Raw genomic sequence first — 22,129 nt, 5'->3', positions numbered from 1 at the left:
GAAAGCAAAATCTGCAGGAATTGTATTGAAGTATGTCTAAATTTTAAGGCCTTGAATTCAATTTCAGAATAGATTCAGCTAGCGTTTAGCAACAGCTTACTCTTTACATTCATAATATAAATCTCTCTCAAGTTCTCTAAATCATGCATATATGAGTAGAAATTACTAATGAAATTGGTAAATTGATAAGAAATATAAATTTATCCACCTTACGCGCACTGTTGTTACTTGTTACCTTCCACCAACACAGGTACCCTTGGGTGTTTTGGACTATCTCTTCTTCATGAAGAAGATCTTCCATAGTTGATACACCAAAAAAGCAGAATCATGAACAATATTTTTTCACCACGTTGCTTCAAAGACTTAAAGAAAAGATTATTACAACTGCAAGATTGTAACGAACAGTAAAACAATATCTTCTATCGGGCAGTTAGTATTGTGATAGGGGTCTCAGTCACTGTACTCTCTGCATATTGGCTAGAAGAAAATGCACCACTACTAGGTGCATTTCCTTCTATGTAAAAACCTGGCTGTTTAGCCAACGGCAACACACCTTCATTGTTTAACATCAGAACCACAGAAGACATATTTGGACGATCTTCAGGACATTGCTGGACACATAATAGACCAACACCGATTGATCGTACCACTTCATATGTTGAACAAGAATCACCTAGACATTCATCAAGTAGTTCTGTTGACCTGCCTTCTTTATAGAGATTCCATGCCTGTAGATTTTACAAGCTTATATATTAGCACGAGTAGTTTTGCAAGATATCTGTTACTAGTTGATAAAACGAAGGATAAATAAAATAAAAATCTTACATGGCCAAGTAGATTAAAGCTATAGTCTGGATGACAGGATTTTCTGTTGCTTTTTCCACTTACAATTTCCAATACTAAAATACCAAAGCTAAATACATCTGATTTTACTGAGTATTTCCCGTACAAAGCATATTCCGGTGAGAGGTACCCACTGCATAAAAATGTAGTGCAAACAATAGAATTACTAATGCTGGAAAACATATCCACCAAACAATTACTATCCAACAGAAGGTACTTACTGTGTCCCAACAACTCGGTTTGTCATGGCTCCAACGTCATCCTCTTCACATATTTTTGCCAAGCCGAAGTCTGATATCTTTGGATTCATGTCCTTGTCTAGCAGAATGTTGTTAGCTTTCAGGTCCCGGTGAATTATTCTCAATTGTGAATCTTGATGCAGATACATAAGTCCCCGAGCTATACCATTGATAATGTGAAATCGTTTAGGCCAGTCTAGTACCTTCGTTTGTGTCTCATCTGTCAAATGTTTTTTGTCATCAACACCCTAATTAGATGTGCTACTTAAACGGTAGTACTATAGGCATCAGTTCACTGAAATGAAGTTTTTATTATATAAAATGCACTTAGTAGACTGGAGAATAATACCAAATATAAATGAATCGAGACTCCCATTTGGCAAGTACTCGTACATCAACATTTTTTCTTCCCCTTCAATACAACAGCCAAGAATCTTCACCAGATTTCTGTGCTGAAGTTTGGCAATATATACAACTTCATTCATAAACTCATTTTCTCCTTGTGTAGATGTTCTCGACAGACGCTTGACAGCTATTTCATGTCCTTCAAGTATGCCCTAAACATCACAATCTTCACACGTTAATAGTTTCACTACCTAAATTGATGTAAGAAAGAATCAGTTATGCCAGATATCTTTACCTTGTAAACAGGTCCAAAGCCCCCCTCTCCAATCTTTCTGTCGATTGAAAAGTTATTAGTAGCCTTCATTATGGTAGATAAGTCAAACAGCGGTATCTCCAATTCTTCAGCACAACTACCACTGTAATCCATCTTGGAGCTGCCATTTAATCCCGAACTACCTGCCAAAAGCAGATGAAGTGAATGTTGTTAAGGTGTGAATACCAGACAAATCTGATAGTTCTTCTAACTTTTATTTAGGCATAATACATAAATATGCCCTTTAACTTGGTCTCGCATCCATGCCCTTCAACGTAGGCTACCAAGTAGGATGTGTGTGTCTAGCTACTTTTTCAACTATATACAAGTTTAAGTGTCTGCATATGCATGACCAAAGTTGGAGGGCATAGATGAAGCCAAGTTAAAAGGACACGTTTAAGTATTATGCCTCTTATTTGAATTTGTATTCCTCTACTTTGCTAAGATGTCAGGACAAAAAGGGATTTATCAAGCTGACCTTTCTTTTTGAGTAGTAAAGTCTTCTTTCTTCTATGATAGATCAGCATGCTAAGAATTACCAGAACCGCACCAACTGCAAATGGCAGAATCCAGTGAAGTACTAATTTTCGCTTCGTTCCATTCGATTTCTCCAGACTATCTGCAAGTATCCCTTTCTCTGTAATAGCTGCTTGTGTTTCTATTAAAACATGTTAGATAGCAAAAAGACATACCTGCTTCAGAAGCAGCCATTCTAATGTAGATATCTTGCCCTCCGTTGGATTCCGGCTGAATGTCAAGCAGATCCTCTAGCCACAATATGCATCCACTTCCACCATTGCGTATATCAGCATTTGAGTAAGCCATACAAGAGCAATTTTTCGAGCAGAAATCCTTGCATTCTTCTAGTGTCATAGTCACATTAGACCAGGAATTCCGTGTGTCTGGCAATTTGATATGTGAATACTTCAAAAATACGTCTCCTTTAAGGCAATTTAGTTCAGTTCTCCGAACACAGCCACCTGACCAATCTGTCTTCTTCCAAGCTTCACTATTGTTGGGCACGAACTTGTCTAAGCATCCACATACTGGAAAATCTTGACTGTTGCAGCTACCATATGCACCACACAACTTATACGTATCGCAGTTATCTGCAGGTATTAAGAGGAAAGGGACCCAACCTTGTTTTCCGTCACCCCAAGTCCAAAGTTGTAACACACCATTCTGACTCAATATCAACCTCACGATAACTGAAGACGTGAGCTTATATCCAAAGTACAACTCTGTCTTACTTGTAAATACTCCAATTGTATAGTAAGGACATTCTCTTGAGTTTTGTGATCCACTGAAAGAACGACCATTCCACGGTCCAGAGCGATATACAGCATCTGAACCCTTCTTCATGATGTTCTGTGGATAACCAGAAGGATCACAATGATATGTATAATCACCAGGAGCTGGATCCTCCTCATTCTTCCATGACGACAGGTACACCTCTCGTCCTGTTACAAAGTTCCAACCGAGCTTCATACCTGGTAATAGTGTATTAGTTGGGTGATCAAAACTCTGCCAAAGCAAATTTCCATCACTAACACCATGACCAGATTGTTTCACAACAAGATTCCCGGAATCCAACAACTCTGCAACCGGATTCTGCACAGATCTCGATGTATTAGTTGACCATACAACATTGCTACTGTCATTGAGAAGGACAAGAATTCCTGGCTCAATGACCTTCAACATACCAGTTCTACTTGTCAGAGGAGCTTCTCTATTCGCGACCCACACCACGGTCCTAACAGATATGTTCTTGTACCATATCCCCACATAGCGATTATTGGATTTACCTGGACTGAAGAATCCCATTTCGAAGGTTCCACCACGTGATACAATAAAATTGTCCTTGTCATCTTTGAGAAAATCTGTCGTAGTTATTGCATCTGTAGCGCAAAAACATAGGTAGATGGAAGAAAAGACTACAAGCATGAATGTGCCAAAAACAACTGCGTTTAATGGCACGTTCATGCTTCGACTTCCCAGTAAATCACAGTCAGAGTCCTATTATATATCATTACCAAGGAAAATAGCAAATCTATCTCTACATCAAAATGATTGTCATTTCCACTAATGTTTGTGTGCGTTGTTTGCTTAATTGAGAAGTAGTTTGGTTAATTATGGCTAGTAGGACATTAATAATGAAAAAACATTTTTTAAAATTAAAAAGCCAAGCATGATCTATACTTTGTAATTTTATATTGGATATTGTCTTTGTCAGGTAATCACAATGGATCAATTTTATTGGCTGAAACAAAAGAGTGATTTTATTATAATTTGCTCGATAATATTTGTACCCTTTAACAATTTATTTTTTCCCCCACTTGTGAGTCTCCATTTCTTTATTCACGCACGTTTGATATCTTTTTTAAAAAAAATGAATTTCTGAGTGTTTCAAATTCATTTTCATTCCCGCCACTTTTGAAAAGTTGCCACATGCATGCATGCATCAGGTTTTTACGTTTTACCATTGTCTGTTTCTATTTAAGCATCTTAATACTATTATTTTAGGAGTAGTTATTATGCATTATTACAAAATAGTATGTTATTGCACTCGGAAATACGTACTATCTAGTTTGCGGTGGCAAATTCAAGTTTTAAAGTTGGTGGATTCCTAAAGCAATCTTGAGTTGATAAAGGTTTATTTTTTAGATATTTATAAATATTCAATGAACATTTTAATATGTATCTATATAATTTGAGTTTGCTCACACTAGCTAGCCAAAAAAATCTAGCAAGTTCCCCATTTGTCAAATTCCAATATGTTAACATGACCACAATGTTTAAACCATTTGGTGTGTTATTGATAAGGGATCATAATTTCAAATAAAATATAAGATTAATTTATTTCATCTCTAAGGCTAATATAACACCTCTTCTACCTAAAGGAACCAAAAACACATTATTTTAATTAATCAAAGGTTAAATAGGCTCTTCGTTCACTTTTATTAATCCATTTTAGACTTTGCACGCCTTAAAAAAATAATGACTAATGTGAGTATTTATTACAATATCCATATTAATTGAAGGTCTTTAGGTCTTGAGAAATAATTTGGGAATAAGTAACTAATCTTGAGGGTAAAAAATAGAAAAAAAAATACTATTATCTTTAATTGATATGTTAATAAGTAAAAATGAAAATTTATTTTTAAACATAGTGATAAGTAAAATGGAAAGTAAGTTATTTGATTCTTAAGCTGACATGTGTCCCTCCGTTAAAATTAGGGAATTATGTGTACCAAAGTATAACGGTAGAAATATATTTGAATCAAAAGTATAAGAAAGGGTATATTTGAACTATTTTCTATACTACATGCCTACATAGTATATTTGACCCTTTTCCGTTGTATTAAATCACCTATTAGGAGGACCAAAAAAAGAATTCACCAATAATTAGGGACCATAATGCATTATTATTATTATTGTGCGAAAAGTGTGTCCTCTCTCTGTGCTTCGGCTTCCCCTTTCTCTACTCTCTCTACGTTCAATGTCTGCTCCTCCTCTTTGTTTCTAAATTCCTCTCTGCGTTCCCTCCCGCTCCGATTTCACTCTCTGAGATCTATGGCTAGTTTAATGCAACGTTGAGTTTGGTGAAGCTCTGAATTGAATTCTGGACTGTGATATATACATGACGACAGAGGCTAAATATGGCGAGTTTATGGTTACGGTACTCTTCTCCTTGCTTATTGATGATTTTAGTTCCTGCTTATTCTAAGTGTTTTAGTATTATGCTAGAGCTATACTTGTGAAATGGAAAATATCATCTACATTGTTGTCATTTGAGTTTTGACATGCATTAGCTATTCAATTTTTGTTAATTGGTTGGGCTTGTTGCATCAAAGCTTGATTAATTGTGATTCACCCAAATTAATTACGAGGCTAGACGTTTTCCGTAGTTTAGTGATGCTTTTCCGTCATTATATAATGGAAAAGTTGTAGTAAACTGTGCTAATCAGTTTTGTTGGTCAATTAGGGCAAATATAACCCAATTTTAAGACACCATTGACGCCAATAATTAATGAAGAGTATATATAGACCATTTCATATAGTTGAGCAAATTTGACTCTTTGCCCTTTGAGCAATTTGTATGTCAAGTTTGAATTACAATAGAAAATGAACAAAATACTGCAGTTAAAGTAACAACTAAACTGCAAAAAACGATGAGACATCTTTGCCTCGGGATAGATGGTCATATACTGAGAAAATAATGCAACCTTCTGCACCCAAGGGTGAGACCTAGTGGTTAATGAAGTGGTTGAGAACTCTGAGGTCAATTCTTTATGGAAGAAACATAATATCTAAAATGTATCCAATAAGCACACACATGACATAACAAAACAGTTTTAGGGACTGGTGTAACGTCATCATATTCTAATTAAATCTTGTGTTCAGGTTTGAGACTAATGATTTAAACTTTATTAATGTGACCTTTTCCTTATTAATCCCACAACATTTTCTAATAAATTAGTTGCAGCCATCAAATTTTGCTTAACGGAAATATTTCACTCGACTTACATAGAAAGTTAACCAAAAAAAATACTCAAATCAAACAAAGTGAGACGTAGTATCAGATAGACTGCGCAAATCAAAGTAACAGCCAGTCAGCAAGCTTCCTACATATGTTTGACATAGTTGATACACCTAAAAATGCACAATCATGCACAAATTTTTTTCACCACATTACTATAGAGAATTAAGAAAAGATCATTGCAACTGCAAGCTTGTTGCAAACAAGTGAACCAATATCTTCTATCGAGCAGCTAGTATTGTGATGGGGGTGTCACTCACTGTAATCTGTGCAGATTGGCTAGGAGTGAAATCACCACCCGGTGCATTTCCTTCTATGTAAAAACCTGGTTGTTTAGCCAACGGCAACACACCTTCATTGTTTAACATCAGAACTGCGGAAGACATACTTAGACGATCTTCAGGACATTGTTGGACACATAATAAACCAACACTAATTGATCGTACCACTTCAGATGTTGAACAAGAATCACCTAGGCGTTCATCAAGTAGTTCTATTGACCTACCTTGTTTATAAAGTTTCCATGCCTGTAGATATTGCAAGCTTATTAGCAGGGGTCGTTTTACAAGATATTTGTTACTAGTATATAACATACACCAAGGAATAAATAAAACTAAACAACCCAAGGGTGTGACCTAGTGGTCGATGATCAGTTTCTAATTCCAGCAGAGACAAAAAACACTAGGCAATTTCTTCCCATCAGTCCTAACATTGTTAGACAGAGTTACCCGTTACCTATTGGTGGTGGGAGTTTGTAGGTATCCCGTGGAATAAGTTGAGGTGTGCGCAAGCTGGCCTCGGCACCACGACAACAACAACATACCTAGTATAGTCCCACTAGTGGAGTTTGGGGAGGGTAGTGTGTATGTAGGCCTTACCATGACCTCGTTGGTAGAGAGACTATTTTTGATAGACCCTCGGCTCAAGTATGTTGGCTCCAACACCTCGGTTATCAAAAAAATAAGAAATAAAACAAGTAAAATCTTACATGCCCGAGTAGATTAAGGTTATGATCTGGATGAGAGAATTTTCTGTTGCTTTTCCCACTGACAATTTCCAATACTAAAATACCAAAGCTAAATACATCTGATTTTACTGAGTATTTTCCGTGCAATGCATATTCCGGTGAGAGGTACCCACTGCATTAAAATGTGCGCAACATTATAATTAGTAATGCTGGAAAACATGCCTTAACTAACGAAGATTCTTCTTAGGTTCAAATTATTATCCAGTAAATCTTATTAAAATAATACTATCCAGTGGAAGATTCTTACTATGTTCCAACTACTCGGTTTGTCATGGCTCCAATGTCATCCTCTTCACATATTTTTGCCAAGCCGAAGTCTGATATCTTTGGATTCATGTCCTTGTCTAGCAGAATGTTATTAGCTTTCAGGTCTCTGTGAATTATTCTCAATTGAGAATCTTGATGCAGATACATAAGTCCCCGAGCTATACCATTGATAATGTGAAATCGCTTAGGCCAGTCTAATGCCTTGCTTTGTGTGTCATCTGCCAATTTTTTTTTGTTGGGTCATTAACTGACTAATTGGTTATAGGAGAAAGTAGTATTAAATACTCCCACAACAGGTTTGGTCTATCAATATTTTTCCTGCTTTATGGGGCTTTCATAATTGGAACAAAATTACCAAAGTACTACTAGTTACTTTTACTTCAAAATAAAAAAAATTAATGAAGTATTACTATAGGCATCATCACTGAAACACAATTATTTATTTAATTTGCACAATATTGGATGGAGAATAGTACCAAATATAAATGAATCAAGACTCCCGTTCGGCAAGTACTCATAGATCAACATCTTTTCTTCCCCGTCACTGCAGCAACCAAGAATCTTCACCAGATTCCTGTGCTGAAGTCTTGCAACATATAAAACTTCATTCTTGAACTCACCTTCTCCTTGTTTGGAAGTTCTGGACAACCGTTTGACAGCTATTTCCCGTCCTTCAAGTATGCCCTAAACATCACAATTTCTGCATGTTAATATTTTCATTACCTTACTTGATGTAGGAAGTACACAGAGTCAATTGTGTTCCAATTAGAAAGAGACAATCAGTTGTGTTCCACCATATCCTTGTTCTTCCTTAGCTATTGTATATGTCTCCTTCGGTTTCACAAGCCAAAGCTTTATTTCATTATGCATTTCATCATACAACTTCTATACTGAATCTAAAGATGAAACTTTACTCTATAGGATCAGGAAGTTTTTGCCTGTGCACCAGTTATACCTTGTAAACCGGTCCAAAGCCCCCCTCTCCAATCTTTCTGTCTATTGAAAAGTTATTGGTAGCCTTCATTATGGTAGATAAGTCAAACATTGGTATCTCAAATTCTTCCTCACAATTACCACTATGATCCATCTTGTAGTTGCCATTGCGTCCCGACCTACCTGCCCGCAAACGAAGTGAATTTTGTTTAAGCTGTGATCCAGACCAAATATTAAAGTTCTTCACTTTTCTTTGAATTATGTTCCTTGATTTTGCTAAGATGTCAAGACAAAATGAGATTTATCCTATTTTACCTTTCCTTTTGAGCTGTAAAGCCTTCTTCCTTCTTCTATGGAAGATCAACATGCTAAGAATTACCAGAATCAGACCAACTGATAATGGCAGAATCCAGAAAAGTACTTTTCTTTTCTTTCCATCTGATTTCTCCAGACTATCTGCAAGTATCCATTCCGCAAAAATAATCAATTTCACTTTCTGTCCAATCCACGGGGGAGATAATTTTTATATTGAATTAAAAAAGATTCTGTAAGCCTTTGGAGTACTGCATATCATTTTGAATTTGTTGATATTGAGTTGTAAGGGTTCTAGAATTCAATATAATGCAAGTCATTTTTAATTTTTGAATGTTACTATAAATATCTTTAATTTTGAGAAGATTTTTTCTTTGATTCAAGCCACATGCATCTCAACTTCTTGTTCTACAGAAAACTAAATACCTATCAATTGGTTCCAAAGAAGTGACTGCAACCATACATTCTTTTACTATTTTCAGGTAATCCATCAAAAATCTTTAAGTGACAACAAAACCTACCTGGTTCAGAAGCAGCCATTCTTATGTAGATATCTTGACCTTCATCGGAAACCACCTTAATGTCAAGCAGATCCTCGAACCACAACAAGCATCCACTTCCTCCATTGCGTATGTCAGGATTTGCGTAAGCCATACAAGAGCAATTTTTAGAGCAGGTATTCTTGCATTCTTCAAGTGTCATAGTCACATCGGACCAGGAATTCCGTGTGTCTGGCAATTTGATATGCGAATACTTCAAAAATCTATGTCCTTGAAGGCAATTTAGTTCTGTTTTCCGAACACAGCCACCTGACCAGTTTCTCTTCTTCCAAGCTTCACTATTGTTGGGCACAAATCTGTCTAAGCATCTGCATACAGTAAAATCTTGACTGTTGCAAGTCCCGTATGCGCCACACAGTTTGTAAGCATCACAGTTATCTGCGGGTATTGAGAGTTGAGGGATCCAATCAGATACATGATCACCCCAAGTCCAAAGTTTTAGGGCACCATTCTGATTTAGTATCAACCTTGTGATAACTGAAGATATGAGCTTATATCCAAAATAAACCTGTGTCTTACTTGAGATTATCTCATATTTGTATAAATGACTGCCTCTTGGGTTTCTTGTTCCACTAAAATGAAGACCATTCCACGGTCCTGATCGATAGACAACATTTGACCCCTTCTTCAGGATGTTCTGTGGATATCCAGAAGGATCACAGTGATATGTATAATCACCTGGAGCTGGATCCTCTTGGGTCTTCCACGATGACAAGTACACCTCTCTGTCAGTTAAAAAGTTCCAACCAAGCTTCATGCCTGGTAATAGTGTATCAGTTGGGTGATCAAAACTCTGCCAAAGGAAATTATCATCACCAGCTTGTTTCACAACAAGATTCCCAGAATCCAGCAACTGTGCAATGGGATTCTGCACAGATGTAGAGGTATTAGTTGACCATACAACATTGTTAGTGTCATTGAGAAGGACGAGACGTCCTGGCTCAATAACCTTAAGGATACCTGACCCACTGGTCAAGGGAGCTTCTCTGTTGGCAACCCACACCACTGTCCTAACAGATAAGCTTTTGTACCACATACCCACGTAGCGATTTTTGGAACTACCTGAACTGAAAAACCCCATTTCAAAGGTTCCATCAGGTGAAGTAATATTGGCATCACCATCTTTCAGAAAGTGGGTTGTACTTATGGTATCTGTAGCGCCAATGCTGCGTTGAACAAAATACAAATACATGAGCAAGAATAAGTGAAAACTCTCCCTTAGCAATTCCTTCATGCTTCGCGATCCAATAGACGTTGTGTTGTCTTTCCTCTATGTCGAAGTGCTTAGCAAGTCTGCCTTCCGACTCTTATGACCAGTTCATGCAGCATATTGATGACACTTGACCTGAGTCCTATTTGAACACACCTTAGCTTGGCTGGTTTGATTAATACTCATCGTATTCTTTGGTTTTGAGATTATTTGTTTATAATGAATAGTTGAATTTAATTACAGCCACACATGGATATTGGGGCCATGCTCTATCTTATTTGCTTACAACAACAACATCAAATCACTGACACAGTTGTGGTGATGTGACTCCTTCATTCTTAATTAAAAGTCTCGGGTTTGAGTCTTATGAAGTCACCTTTGTTAGAAAGCGTTTTATCCCAATGTAGCTATTTTTAATTTAATCAGTTAGTGGTACGGCTATCTGGGTTAGTTCTCAGAATTTTTTAGACTCTGCATTTGGATTTTATACCATCTCCATTCAGAAAGAAAAGACTAGTCAAAAGGTCGTTGTCTATTCAAATAATAATAATAATAATATTGCATTCCTTTCTTTTTCATCATAGTAACTTCAAGTACTCATGTGTCCAAAACTGAGCGTCTGGTCCCAACTAGGGATGTAACATCTGATCAGCATTGTTTATAAATGACCAATATTTAGTAAAAATAAAAATAAAAATGGACCTCTCAGATTATGATTCATTTTGGTACTATATAAATGCTACGTTTTCAATTCCATGCACCGACGTTCATATTAATCAGTGTATTTTATTCAAAGTATTTTTAGATGTGTGTTGCACATGCATGCAACAAATAGTATGTACGAAATAAGTCATTAAAATTGCTAATGAGAAACACTAAATTTAAAATGGAAAAGTAAATACCAAAATTAGCCAATGCAAATGACTTTTTTTAACTGAACGTAAAATAATTTTAACTTTCTACGTACCTGCAAAATTTGAACAACAAAATTATTTTTGTATTTAAAATGTACAATGTTTTGCGATTTTGATGTTATTGGGCACTACCATATAATATATTTATATTTTACCTAATACTTTCTTATAGATGATGTTTTTAGTATATGTTTCACTTCAAGGATTCAATTAGCAGTGTTCAGGAAAGCGAAGTGATGCGAGCCTCTAATACTCAGCGCTTCATCGCTTAAAGCGTTCATTAAGGCCTTATCGCTTTTTTCCGCTTCACACTTCAATACTGTCAATTAGTTTGTCATGATTAAAACACTCGGTGGATATTGATATCCCCATCGAAAATGCAAGGTACAATTATGTAAAAAAGAAAGAAATGGAAGCAAAAAAAGATATGGATTAATGTGTAAAAATTTGTCTCGTACTTTTATTCTTACTATGATTTCTATTTTATGAATATAGTGTATAGTATATGATTAATGAGTATTTTGTTATCGATTAAATTAAAAATTGAATTATTAAAAATAAAAAATTGATAAATTGAACCAATAATAGATAAAATGGAATCACGAGCTATGAAACATTGAAACTGGCATTTTTTTTATCGTTTAAGTTTAATGTTGCTACTTTGTCGTGTATAAGCATTCTCCTCTCTTTTTATTTATTATTTTTAAATAGGATTCTTTTAAAATACATTCATGATTTGCCAATATTTACCTCAACTTTCTGTCAATTATATTGCATCAAACTCTTTAAAAAAATTACATAGATATTGTTGTCTGATTTGAATAATTCTTGTAGACTTTTTTATGATCCATTCCAGGCATGCAGAGTCTAATTAGTATTTATTTAGCTAAAAAATTCCCTTTGGATATATATGGGAAAAATTATGCGGTTAAGCAAATTTATACTACTTAATTATTCATCATAGCAATAGTTTGCTATAATTACCACTCGCGACTAACATTATACATTAATTACGTGGGCTGACTTTGAGTTTGTATAATTAGCCACGTTTGTATATGTATAATTCGCCACATTTGTATAATTCACAGCTAACAATTCTTGTTTGATTTGTATTTGTATACGATTGTTTGTAGTTGTATATGATGATGATTTCCTTTGATTTTTCAATTTTGTCATCATATACATTCAATCTTTTTGTGTATAACTTTTTAAAGTTTGTATAAATGTGTAGTTTTTGGATTTTGTATAATATAATTTATATAATGTAATCTGTATAATATATTTTGTATAATTGTTTAATGTTTATACGTTTATGTTTGTATCAATTCGTTATTTCGAGTTTTATTATATTTGTATAATTCCAGACTTTATATTACCCAATTATACAAAAACACGTGAATTATACAAACGAGATGTGAATTATATAAATTATTGTCCTCTCTCGCTCGCCTCTCTCCTCCCTCTCCCAATCTCGCTCGCCTCTCTCCTCTCTTTCCCAATCTCGCTCGCCTCTCTCATCCCTTTCCCAATCTCTCGCCAGAATATACAAATACATATGTGTAAATATACAATTATCTAACCGATATACCTATACAATTCACCCCTCCCTCTCTCGCTCGCCTCTCTCCTCTCTCTCCCAGTTTCGCTCGCCACTCTCCTCCCTATAACATGTAGCTAAGAATCGTAGTTAGCAAACTATAGTTATGGAGTATAATTAAACTATATTCTTTCATCTTAAATTTTGTGGATCCAATTTTTTATGTGAGAAAAACTAAGAGAAAAAAACAAAGAGTAGAGAAATATATATTACGTATTTGTCATTGCACCATAAAATTAACTTGATTAAAAAAAAAAATACTATAATTATTTCTTTACAAGATTTTGTTACCCTAATAATTAAATTCAAGAACGATCTTGCTCCTCTCCATTTTCCCAAGTTCTTGCTTGGATGTGAGACACATGACAGATAAAAATTAATGGCTAAGATTTAATTGATTAATATAAGATTCTAACTATGTTAATATTTTATAAGAAAAATAATAATACCATAATCTTAAATTGTATGTTGTAGCTATAGTTTGCATAATTGCGCTCCATAGCAAATTTTATGTTTGCTATGGAGCTTTTAATTTGTATAATTCGCTACAAACATCCAGTTTTATACAAATTGTTCAATTTTGTATAAATTTATTTATGCATTGTAATTTGTATAATAAGGTCTGTATTTATATAATTATAAGTGTATAAGACGAAAATATATGTATTGTATTTGTATTTGTATATACAATTTTCTCTCGCTTTATACAAACATAAATGCATTTTATACATTTTATACTGAAATGTATAAAATGGCTAATTGTATATCGAACCAGATGGCAAAAAAAAAGGGATGTTTGCTGCAAATTACAATTAAAATAAACTATGGCTATTTCATACAATTTGAATTAATAGTTTGCTATTTCATACAATTTTCCCAAAAAACAAAGAGTAGAGAAATATATACTCCCTCCGTCCACTTTTAATTGTCATGGTTTTTTTTTAGAGTCAAACTATAAGAACTTTGACTAACGTTTTATGGTGTATTTTTTCATCATATTGATATGCAAGAAATTGCAATTTATAGTTCTTTTAGTATAGTTTTTGAATATCTATATTGAATTAATGTAATCAATTTAACTTTAAAAATTAGTCATATTGACTTTTGAAAAGCGCAACACGACAAATAAAAGTGGACGGAGGTAGTATTATGTATTTGTGATATTACCATAAAATTAACTTAATTACAAAAAAAATACTATAATTTCTTTACAAGATTTTGTTACCCTAATAATTAAATTTATACTACTCCTAATCCTTCAGGAATTAAAAAAGGAAAAGCTATTAATTAATTTCCAAATTCTTATTGAATTTGTGTAAATATTCACCTCCTTTTCCTACTCAATTTAGGAATGCTCTTTATCTCAAAGCTTCTATAAATAGACCATAGAATTATTTTTTTCTCCTATTTCCATGCATACAATGGCTTCTTCTTCTTCTTCTCCACTTCCTTCAGAAATAATATTTGAAATATTAACTCGAACATCTTTGAAAACACTAGATGCATGCAAGGCCGTTAATAAAGAATGTCATGATATAGTTTTCGAATCGAATTTCATGCCACAATTCTGTCAAAGAACCCAAAATATTTCTGGATATTTTGTCCAAACTCTCTTAAATAACAAGCATGTTACAGAATTTGTATCAATGGATGGGTGTTCAGGGGATACTAAAACCCCGTTCCATCTTCCTATTAATGATATTACAGCAATGCCTTGCGGAGATTTTGACATGAAGATAGTCGCCTCCACAAAGCAGGGCATACTCTGTTGTGTTAGAAGAATTGGAAGCAGATATAGATATTATATTTGCAAGCCAAGTACTAAACAATGGATAAAACTACCGAATCCTAGAGTACGATTTGAAACTGTCAAAGTTGCCCTCATTGTGCTGAAATCGAATCCTCTGCATTTCAAGATCATAAGGTTGTCATCACCTAAGACTTCTTATCATCATTACAGAGTATTAGGAAAGGATTACTATCGTCGTGAAGTTTTTGATTCAGAACATTGGAAGTGGAAGCAAGAAAAAGATTTGTTAGTCCCTGAATTATTGTGCTTTGACATGTTTGCTCCAGCAGTTAATGCAAGTGGTTTGGTTTATTTCAAACTATGCGATGATCTAGTAATGGCTCTAGACTATAATGGGGAAGAGGCTTTCCCCAGATTTTCACTTCCAAATCAAGCTTTTGATTATGAAGATTATCGATATAACCAACTTGTGGAGTATAATGGGAAGCTTGGGTTTACCTGTTTGTCACCAAGAGGGACAGGGCTTTGGGTTTTCGAGAATGAGAATCATGTTTGGGAGTTGAAAAAGGAAGTAGGCATTGAAAGTATAAAGGAGGTGACAAATTTTCCAACTCCTTCTGGGATTTATAATGCAGACATTGCTTTGATGAAGGATTACTATAAAGTTTACTTTTACAAGCTGCAAGATAAGAGCTTTAACGAGGTGAAACTGAATAAATGCCGTGATGTTCAAGAAGTTTTCCCTTTTCGATCAGATTTAGAGCCAGTTGATCTGAGTATGCTACGAACCAACAACACTTTTTCATTGAACAAACTCCTCTATCGTTTCTTTTTTATTTTCTTAAGTAGCCTTTTTGCTTTCTTTTTACTTCTTGGTACGTTGTCTTACCATGGATGAACTGCAGATTCTGTCAAAATTTATGTTTTATATTTTTTATGGTAAAATTTTCTAGTTACTAACTTTTTGCTGGATTCCTATTTATTGGCTATTGCTTTTCTTAGTCCCCTTTATGTTAAAAGTAGCATATTTTTCGGTCTCCAAACAAATTCTATGCAAAAAAGCTAGCTACTGATAGATCTCCAGTAACATCTCCTTCAACTCGTTAAGAAATGCTAAAAGGCGTAAATGCATGTCATTCAAAAAAAAAAAGAGATGTTATGGGTGGAAAAAATGTCAAATATATATTCTGAGAGGAAGAGTCAACTATATTTTGTTAGACTGCAAGCTTGGAAAGAAATTGTTTCAAACAAGTTAACTAGTGTTCTCTGCTTTTCATCTAATTTCTAACGGGGTGTCACCCGTTGTACTATGTGCAAATTGGCTAGAATGTAATTCAGTATCTGATGCATCTCCTTCCATGTAAAAAGCTGGTAGTTTAGCCTGAGGCAGCGTACCTTCATTGTTTAACATTAGAACTACGGAAGACATACTTGGACGATCATCTGGACGTTCTTGGACACATAATAGACCAACACCAATTGATCGTACCACTTCTTGAGGTGTAGAACAAGAATCACCTACGCGTTCATCAAGTAGTTCTATTGACCTACCTTCCTTGTTGAGTTCCCATGCCTGTAGATTTTACAAGCTTATAAGCATCACTAGCCTTGCAAGATACTTGTTAGTTGCTAACACCAATGTATAAATAAGAAAAATACTTAAAAATCTTACATGCCCAATTAGACTACGGTTAAGGTTTGAAGGAGCGAATCGTCTGTTGCTTTTTCCACTCACAATTTCCAGTACTAAGATACCAAAGCTATACACATCTGATTTTACAGAGTATTGCCCATATAGCGCATATTCTGGTGAGAGGTACCCGCTGCAGAAAATGTACACAAAATATAGTTACTAATGCTGGAAAACATAACTATCTCAAGCATTTCCTACTACCCAGTAATAGATTCTTACTATGTTCCAATAACTCGGTTTGTCATGGCTTCATTACCATCCTCTTCATGGCATCTTGCTATACCAAAGTCTGATATCTTTGCATTCATATCATTGTCTAGCAAGATGTTAGTAGCTTTCAGGTCTCTATGAATTATCCGCAGTTGAGAATCTTGATGCAGATACACAAGTCCCCGAGCAATCCCATTGATAATGTGAAATCGCTCAGACCAGTCTAATATCCTGCTTTGTCTGCCACCTGCCAAATTTTGTTGGTTTACTAAGCTATAGATAGAAAGTAGTTCTAAAACATCAAACTAAATCCGTCCATTCACGTATTGAACGTAAAGATCAATTTGAGCTACTGTGTACATTATTATTAGGCTCTAATCTTAGTTCACTCCTTACATGTTTTTTTTTTTCTTATTTGATGGGAGATTCGAAACTGGGAGAAGATAATTCAGTATACACAATATTGGTATGGGAATTTGTTACCAAATATAAATGAATCAAGACTTCCGTTTGACAAGTACTCATATATCAACATTTTTTCTTCTCCTTCAGAGCAACATCCAAGAATCTTCACAAGATTTCTATGCTGAAGTTTGGCAATATATACCACTTCGTTCTTGAACTCATCTTCTCCTTGCGTGGATGTTTTAGACAGCCGCTTGACAGCTATTTCTTGTCCTTTTTCAAGTATTCCCTAAACATCAAAATCTGCAAGTTAAATATTTTACATATCGTACAACAACAACATACTTGGTGTAATCCCACAAGTGGGGTCTGGGGAGGGTGGTAACTGGTGTGTACACAACCTTACCACTACCTTTTGAAGGTAGAGAGATTGTTTCCGATATATTTTATATCTTTTTTCTCAAAAACAATAAATAATATCTAAATTGAAAGTATAAGGTCAAAGTAAGCTGCTTCCCACGAAAAAGGAGTGGAGAAATTATGAGAATCAGTTTAAGTATAGTTTAGGTCAAAAAACGCTCCAGCATATACTTAATTCATTACATTTTGCCTACTAAAGATGAAGGCTTTGCTCTGGAGGACCAGGAAGATTCTGTCCGTCATCTAGACTTTGTGTAATAAGCTGGTATTTTTCTTGTACAAAATTGCCCATGAAACAAGTGTTTTTACCTTATAAACAGGACCAAAGCCCCCCTCTCCAATCTTTCTGTTTACTGAAAAGTTATCGGTAGCCTTAGTTATGGTAGATAAGTCAAACAGTGGTATCTCAAATTCTTCAGTGCAACTACCACTGTTGTAATCCTGCTTGATACTTCCGCTGTATCTCGATTTTTCTGCAGCTAAAAGGAAATTGATTGAATTGTGTTAAAGCAGCAAAGACCGTCTTCACTTCTAATTGAATTTCACTTCCTCTATTTTGCTCAACGATCAGGCAAAAAAGTGACCTATCCAGCTTACCTTTCGTTGTAAGCTTTAAAGCCTTCTTCCTTCTTCTGTGGCATATCAGCAATATGCTAAGGATTACTAGAACTAAACTAACGGATAATGGAAGAATCCAGTATAGTGCTCTTCCTTTTTCACCATCTGATTTCTCCAGACTATCTGCAAGGTCCATTCCAACAAAGTAATCAATAAATTTGACTGTCTCTACCTGTTGATCACTTGGGGGAGTTGATAACTGATATTGAGTTACAACATTATGCTGGACTTTGAAGTACGGTACGTCATTTTTAATTTGTTGACATTTAGTAGAGGTATTCTGCAAACATTTGAAGTACTGCAAATCATATTTTTAGTTCTCAATGAGTTTTTCCAACTAAATTCCTCTTTTGTTTCGTCTTAGATTTTTAGCTGACAGATGCAATAAGATTTAGCTTTAAAATTCAACACCTCAATCTAAGTAGTAGCCTTTTATTCTACTAAAGTTTTAGTTCCTAGCTATACATATATATATATATATATATATATATATATATATATACAGCACGCAAGACTTTGAAATTTCGTTCTAGTACTAGATACTTATAAGCATAAGCACAGTTGAAATTTAAGTTTACCTCTGCTTAACCCCAAGTATCAGCAACCATAAATTTAGGTTTTTATTTTCAAGTTGCAAATGACAAATCATTGTTAACTGTTTCAGTAACAAACATACCTAATTCCGAAGCAGCTATTCTTATATAGATATCTTGTCCCTCTTTAGATAGCTGTCGAATGTCAAGCAGATCCTTGAACCACAATAAGCATCCACTTCCTCCATTGCGTATGTCAATATTTGAGTAAGCCATACAAGAGCAATTTCTAGAGCATATAGTCTTGCATTCTTCTAGTGTCATAGTCACATTGGACCAGGAATTTCGTGTGTCTGGCAATTTCATATGCGAATACTTTAAAAATATGTCTCCCTGGAGGCAGTTTAGTTCAATCCTCCTAACACAGCCACTTGACCAATCTGCCTTTTGCCAATCTTCATCATGTTTTGGCACAAATTTGTCTAAGCATCCACATACAGGAGAATTTTGACTGTTGCAGCTACCATATGCGCCACAGAGTTTGTAAACATCGCAGTTGTCTGTGGGTATTGAGAGGTAAGGGATCCAATCCTGTGCACGGTCACCCCAAATCCAACGCTGTAATGCACCATTCTGACTTAGTGTCAACCTTGTGATAACCGAAGATGTGAGATAAAATCCAAAATACACATCCGTCTTACTTGAGAATATCCCAAATGTATACAAAGGACTGTCTCTTGAGCTAATTGCCCCACTAAAATGAAGACCATTCCACGGTCCAGACCGATACACAACATCTGAACCCTTCTTCAGGATGTTTTGTGGATATCCAGAAGGATCACAATGATATGTATAATCACCAGGAGCTGGATCCTCCTCGTTCTTCCATGATGACAAGTACACCTCTCGGCCAGTTATAAAGTTCCAACCGAGCTTCATGCCTGGTAATAGTGTATCACTTGGGTGATCAAAACTCTGCCAGAGGAAATTTCCTGGGTTATCATCATCAGCTTGTTTCACAACAAGATTCCCCGAATCCAGCAATTGTGCAACAGAATTCTGCACAGATCTAGAGGTATTAGTTGACCATACAACACTGTTAGTACCATTGACAAGGACAAGAATTCCTGGCTCAATTACTTTCAAGATACTTGATGCACCAGTCAAAGGAGCTTCTCTGTTAGCTACCCACACCACAGTCCTAACAGATATGTTCTTGTACCATATACCCACATAGCGATTCTCCGAATCACCTGGACTGAAGAACCCCATTTCAAAGCTTCCACTATGTGAAGCAATTTTATCACCATCTTTGAGAAACTGAGTCGTCGTTATAGTACTATCTGTAGCACCAAAAGTTTGATGGATAGAATAAAAGTACAATAGCAATAACAAGTAAAAATCATTCTTTAGTAATGCATTCATGAAAACTAATTAATATTTCTTCTGGGAGATGAACAAATAATTGAAACATGCATCTCCATATAGATTTATGAAGTTAATGGCCTGACTATAGGACACAATGGTATGGAGTTTAATATAGTTTGATTAAAGTTTCGAACTTTGAGGTTGTTTTAACAACAAGCTAAACACTAGAACTACGTTAAAAGTAGTCGAAATGATTGTACTTTTTATCATATGAAAGTAGTATTATATATTCTGGACGCACCTATAGATATAAATTAATATAGCAGCATGTGGATGTCTGATTAGTGTTCATGTGATCAATCCAACATAGAAAATAGAGTCCATATTAATTAAGATATCCATAAGACGTTAACATACATTCTCAGACAAAGCAATATTAGTTTGTAATCATTTGGACATATCATTGTCCTTAACTTCGAGAGAAGGGGCGGAGCTAGATAGGATCGAGGGTTCATCCGAATCCTCTTAGGTGAAAAATTACAATGTTTACACATGGTTAGAATTATTTTTATGTTTATATAGTAGATGTTAAATCCCTTTAGAATTTTTCGTGCAAACTTCTTCAAATTTTGAACCTACTTAGTAAAAATTCTAGTTACACCACAACCTCTAGGCATAAGTTAGATTACTAGGAGCAAAAATTAAAAATAAATCTATTTGATGGACAACTATACACTTAAATGCAATTCTAATAGTCTATTTCCTAATAGTTGCTATTCTACATGCGTAATTTTCTTTACACTATTAGAGTAATTTATATTATTTAACCCCAATTATTTGAATTGATTTAGTTGAAGAAAGTCAAAGAACACTAATAATGGGTTTTGTTGAGCTTTAAAAATATGACAAAGTGTATCTACTGAGCTTTGAAATTTTTGGGTTGAATCTATCCATTGAAAATTGTTGAAATTAGTATTAAAAAATTGAATATCAAATTTGGAGTTGCTTAAACCAATTTTAAAGTGAAAAACTTGTTGACAAAATTTTTACATAATTATCCAGTTTTTTTTTTTTTGGTTGTTAAATCCTGACAATCTGTCAGAATTTGTGACAAAGACAACTTCTGTTTTATCAACTTGAAATTTGAATTTGCTAAGTAATGCTAATTGCAATTTTTTGCAAGACTTTTTAAAATAAGGTCAATTTGCACGAGACACGAAAAAAATTCTATTTGTGCAGATCTCCAATTATACCATTTGATGGCTGCACCAAGAGTCATATTCCATGAAGGAAAAATCACCCCATATACACATTTAAGAATCAATATTACAGGTTTTAAATCTACTTTTAAAAAATTCTTGTTTATAACAATTTAATTACGGGTTATAACATATCACTAATTATTTATAAATTAATTAAATTTTATTTTATTAAATAAGTAATTTTTTGTAGTTTTATATTATTATTAAATTATTTAAATAAAGAATACCCCATAATTATCTCTTACACAATTATAGGGATTTTACATTGATTACACTTCCTTATTTAATGTTATACTCATAACCTCCCATTAGTCAATCCCATCACCCTTCTCCCACACATATCCAACTATACACGCTATTACCCCACTTTCACCTTCTTCTCTCCCATTTTTCTCACCAGCCAACTACACCAACATTCAATCTTTCGTCCAATTTTTTTTCCCAACAAAATTATGTCTAAGAAACCCATTGAAACACCTCAAAAGAGTCCCAGATTGGGTGAAATTGTTGAAAATCTGGCGACAGATGGTTCATCTAAGTTGAAGGAGCGACGAAGAGAGAAAAAATGAAGAAAAAAAAAGGCCACCCCTGCAAATCAAAAGGGAAAGAAGATGAAGGGGAAAATTATTGAAACCTCTTTTGATTCCGATTTTGATTTTGTTACTGAAATCAAAAAGAAAAAAAGAAAAAAAAATGTAGAAGTTGGAGCATCTTCAAAACCATCAACAAGAAGAACAACAAAAAGTTATTTTTTTTAACTTTTGGACAAT

The 22,129-nt window shown here is 34.6% G+C and overlaps 3 protein-coding genes across 4 annotated transcripts in view; 1 reads left to right on the top strand and 2 right to left on the bottom strand.

The window, feature by feature from the left end:
* LOC125876977 (G-type lectin S-receptor-like serine/threonine-protein kinase At4g27290) overlaps positions 1–10,795 on the bottom strand; it is a 59,608-nt gene extending 48,813 nt beyond the window's left edge. The window contains exons 1-7 of one of the 2 annotated variants that reach the window (XM_049558269.1): positions 9,341–10,794; positions 8,823–8,963; positions 8,530–8,690; positions 8,051–8,258; positions 7,555–7,792; positions 826–976; positions 267–728 (exon numbers count right to left, since the gene is read on the bottom strand). In XM_049558269.1, the coding sequence (XP_049414226.1) occupies positions 420–728; positions 826–976; positions 7,555–7,792; positions 8,051–8,258; positions 8,530–8,690; positions 8,823–8,963; positions 9,341–10,613 (2,481 nt within the window). In that variant the 5' untranslated portion in view covers positions 10,614–10,794 and the 3' untranslated portion in view covers positions 267–419. Of the gene's footprint in view, positions 1–266; positions 729–825; positions 977–7,554; positions 7,793–8,050; positions 8,259–8,529; positions 8,691–8,822; positions 8,964–9,340 lie in introns of those variants that run through there. The other variant, XM_049558270.1, reaches the window with a different exon arrangement.
* A 3,951-nt stretch (positions 10,796–14,746) lies between these two features.
* On the top strand, positions 14,747–15,916 carry LOC125877709 (uncharacterized). Its single transcript, XM_049558936.1, has 2 exons — positions 14,747–15,695; positions 15,804–15,916. The coding sequence occupies exons 1-2, from the start codon at positions 14,747–14,749 to the stop codon at positions 15,914–15,916; spliced, it is 1,062 nt and encodes a 353-aa protein (XP_049414893.1).
* Positions 15,917–16,013: 97 nt separating this feature from the next.
* On the bottom strand, positions 16,014–20,001 carry LOC125877708 (G-type lectin S-receptor-like serine/threonine-protein kinase At4g27290). The gene is made up of 7 exons (XM_049558935.1): positions 18,873–20,001; positions 18,176–18,319; positions 17,888–18,057; positions 17,237–17,447; positions 16,763–17,000; positions 16,523–16,673; positions 16,014–16,423 (listed from the first exon to the last, which is right to left on the bottom strand). Exons 1-7 carry the CDS (start codon positions 19,999–20,001, stop codon positions 16,124–16,126), a joined length of 2,343 nt encoding a protein of 780 aa, XP_049414892.1. The 3' UTR covers positions 16,014–16,123.
* Between the last annotated feature and the right edge of the window lie 2,128 nt (positions 20,002–22,129).

The sequence above is a fragment of the Solanum stenotomum genome, chromosome 9, assembly GCF_019186545.1.
Source record: "Solanum stenotomum isolate F172 chromosome 9, ASM1918654v1, whole genome shotgun sequence".
NCBI classification, from domain to species: domain Eukaryota; kingdom Viridiplantae; phylum Streptophyta; class Magnoliopsida; order Solanales; family Solanaceae; genus Solanum; species Solanum stenotomum.
This window is presented reverse-complemented; position numbering and strand designations above follow the sequence as displayed.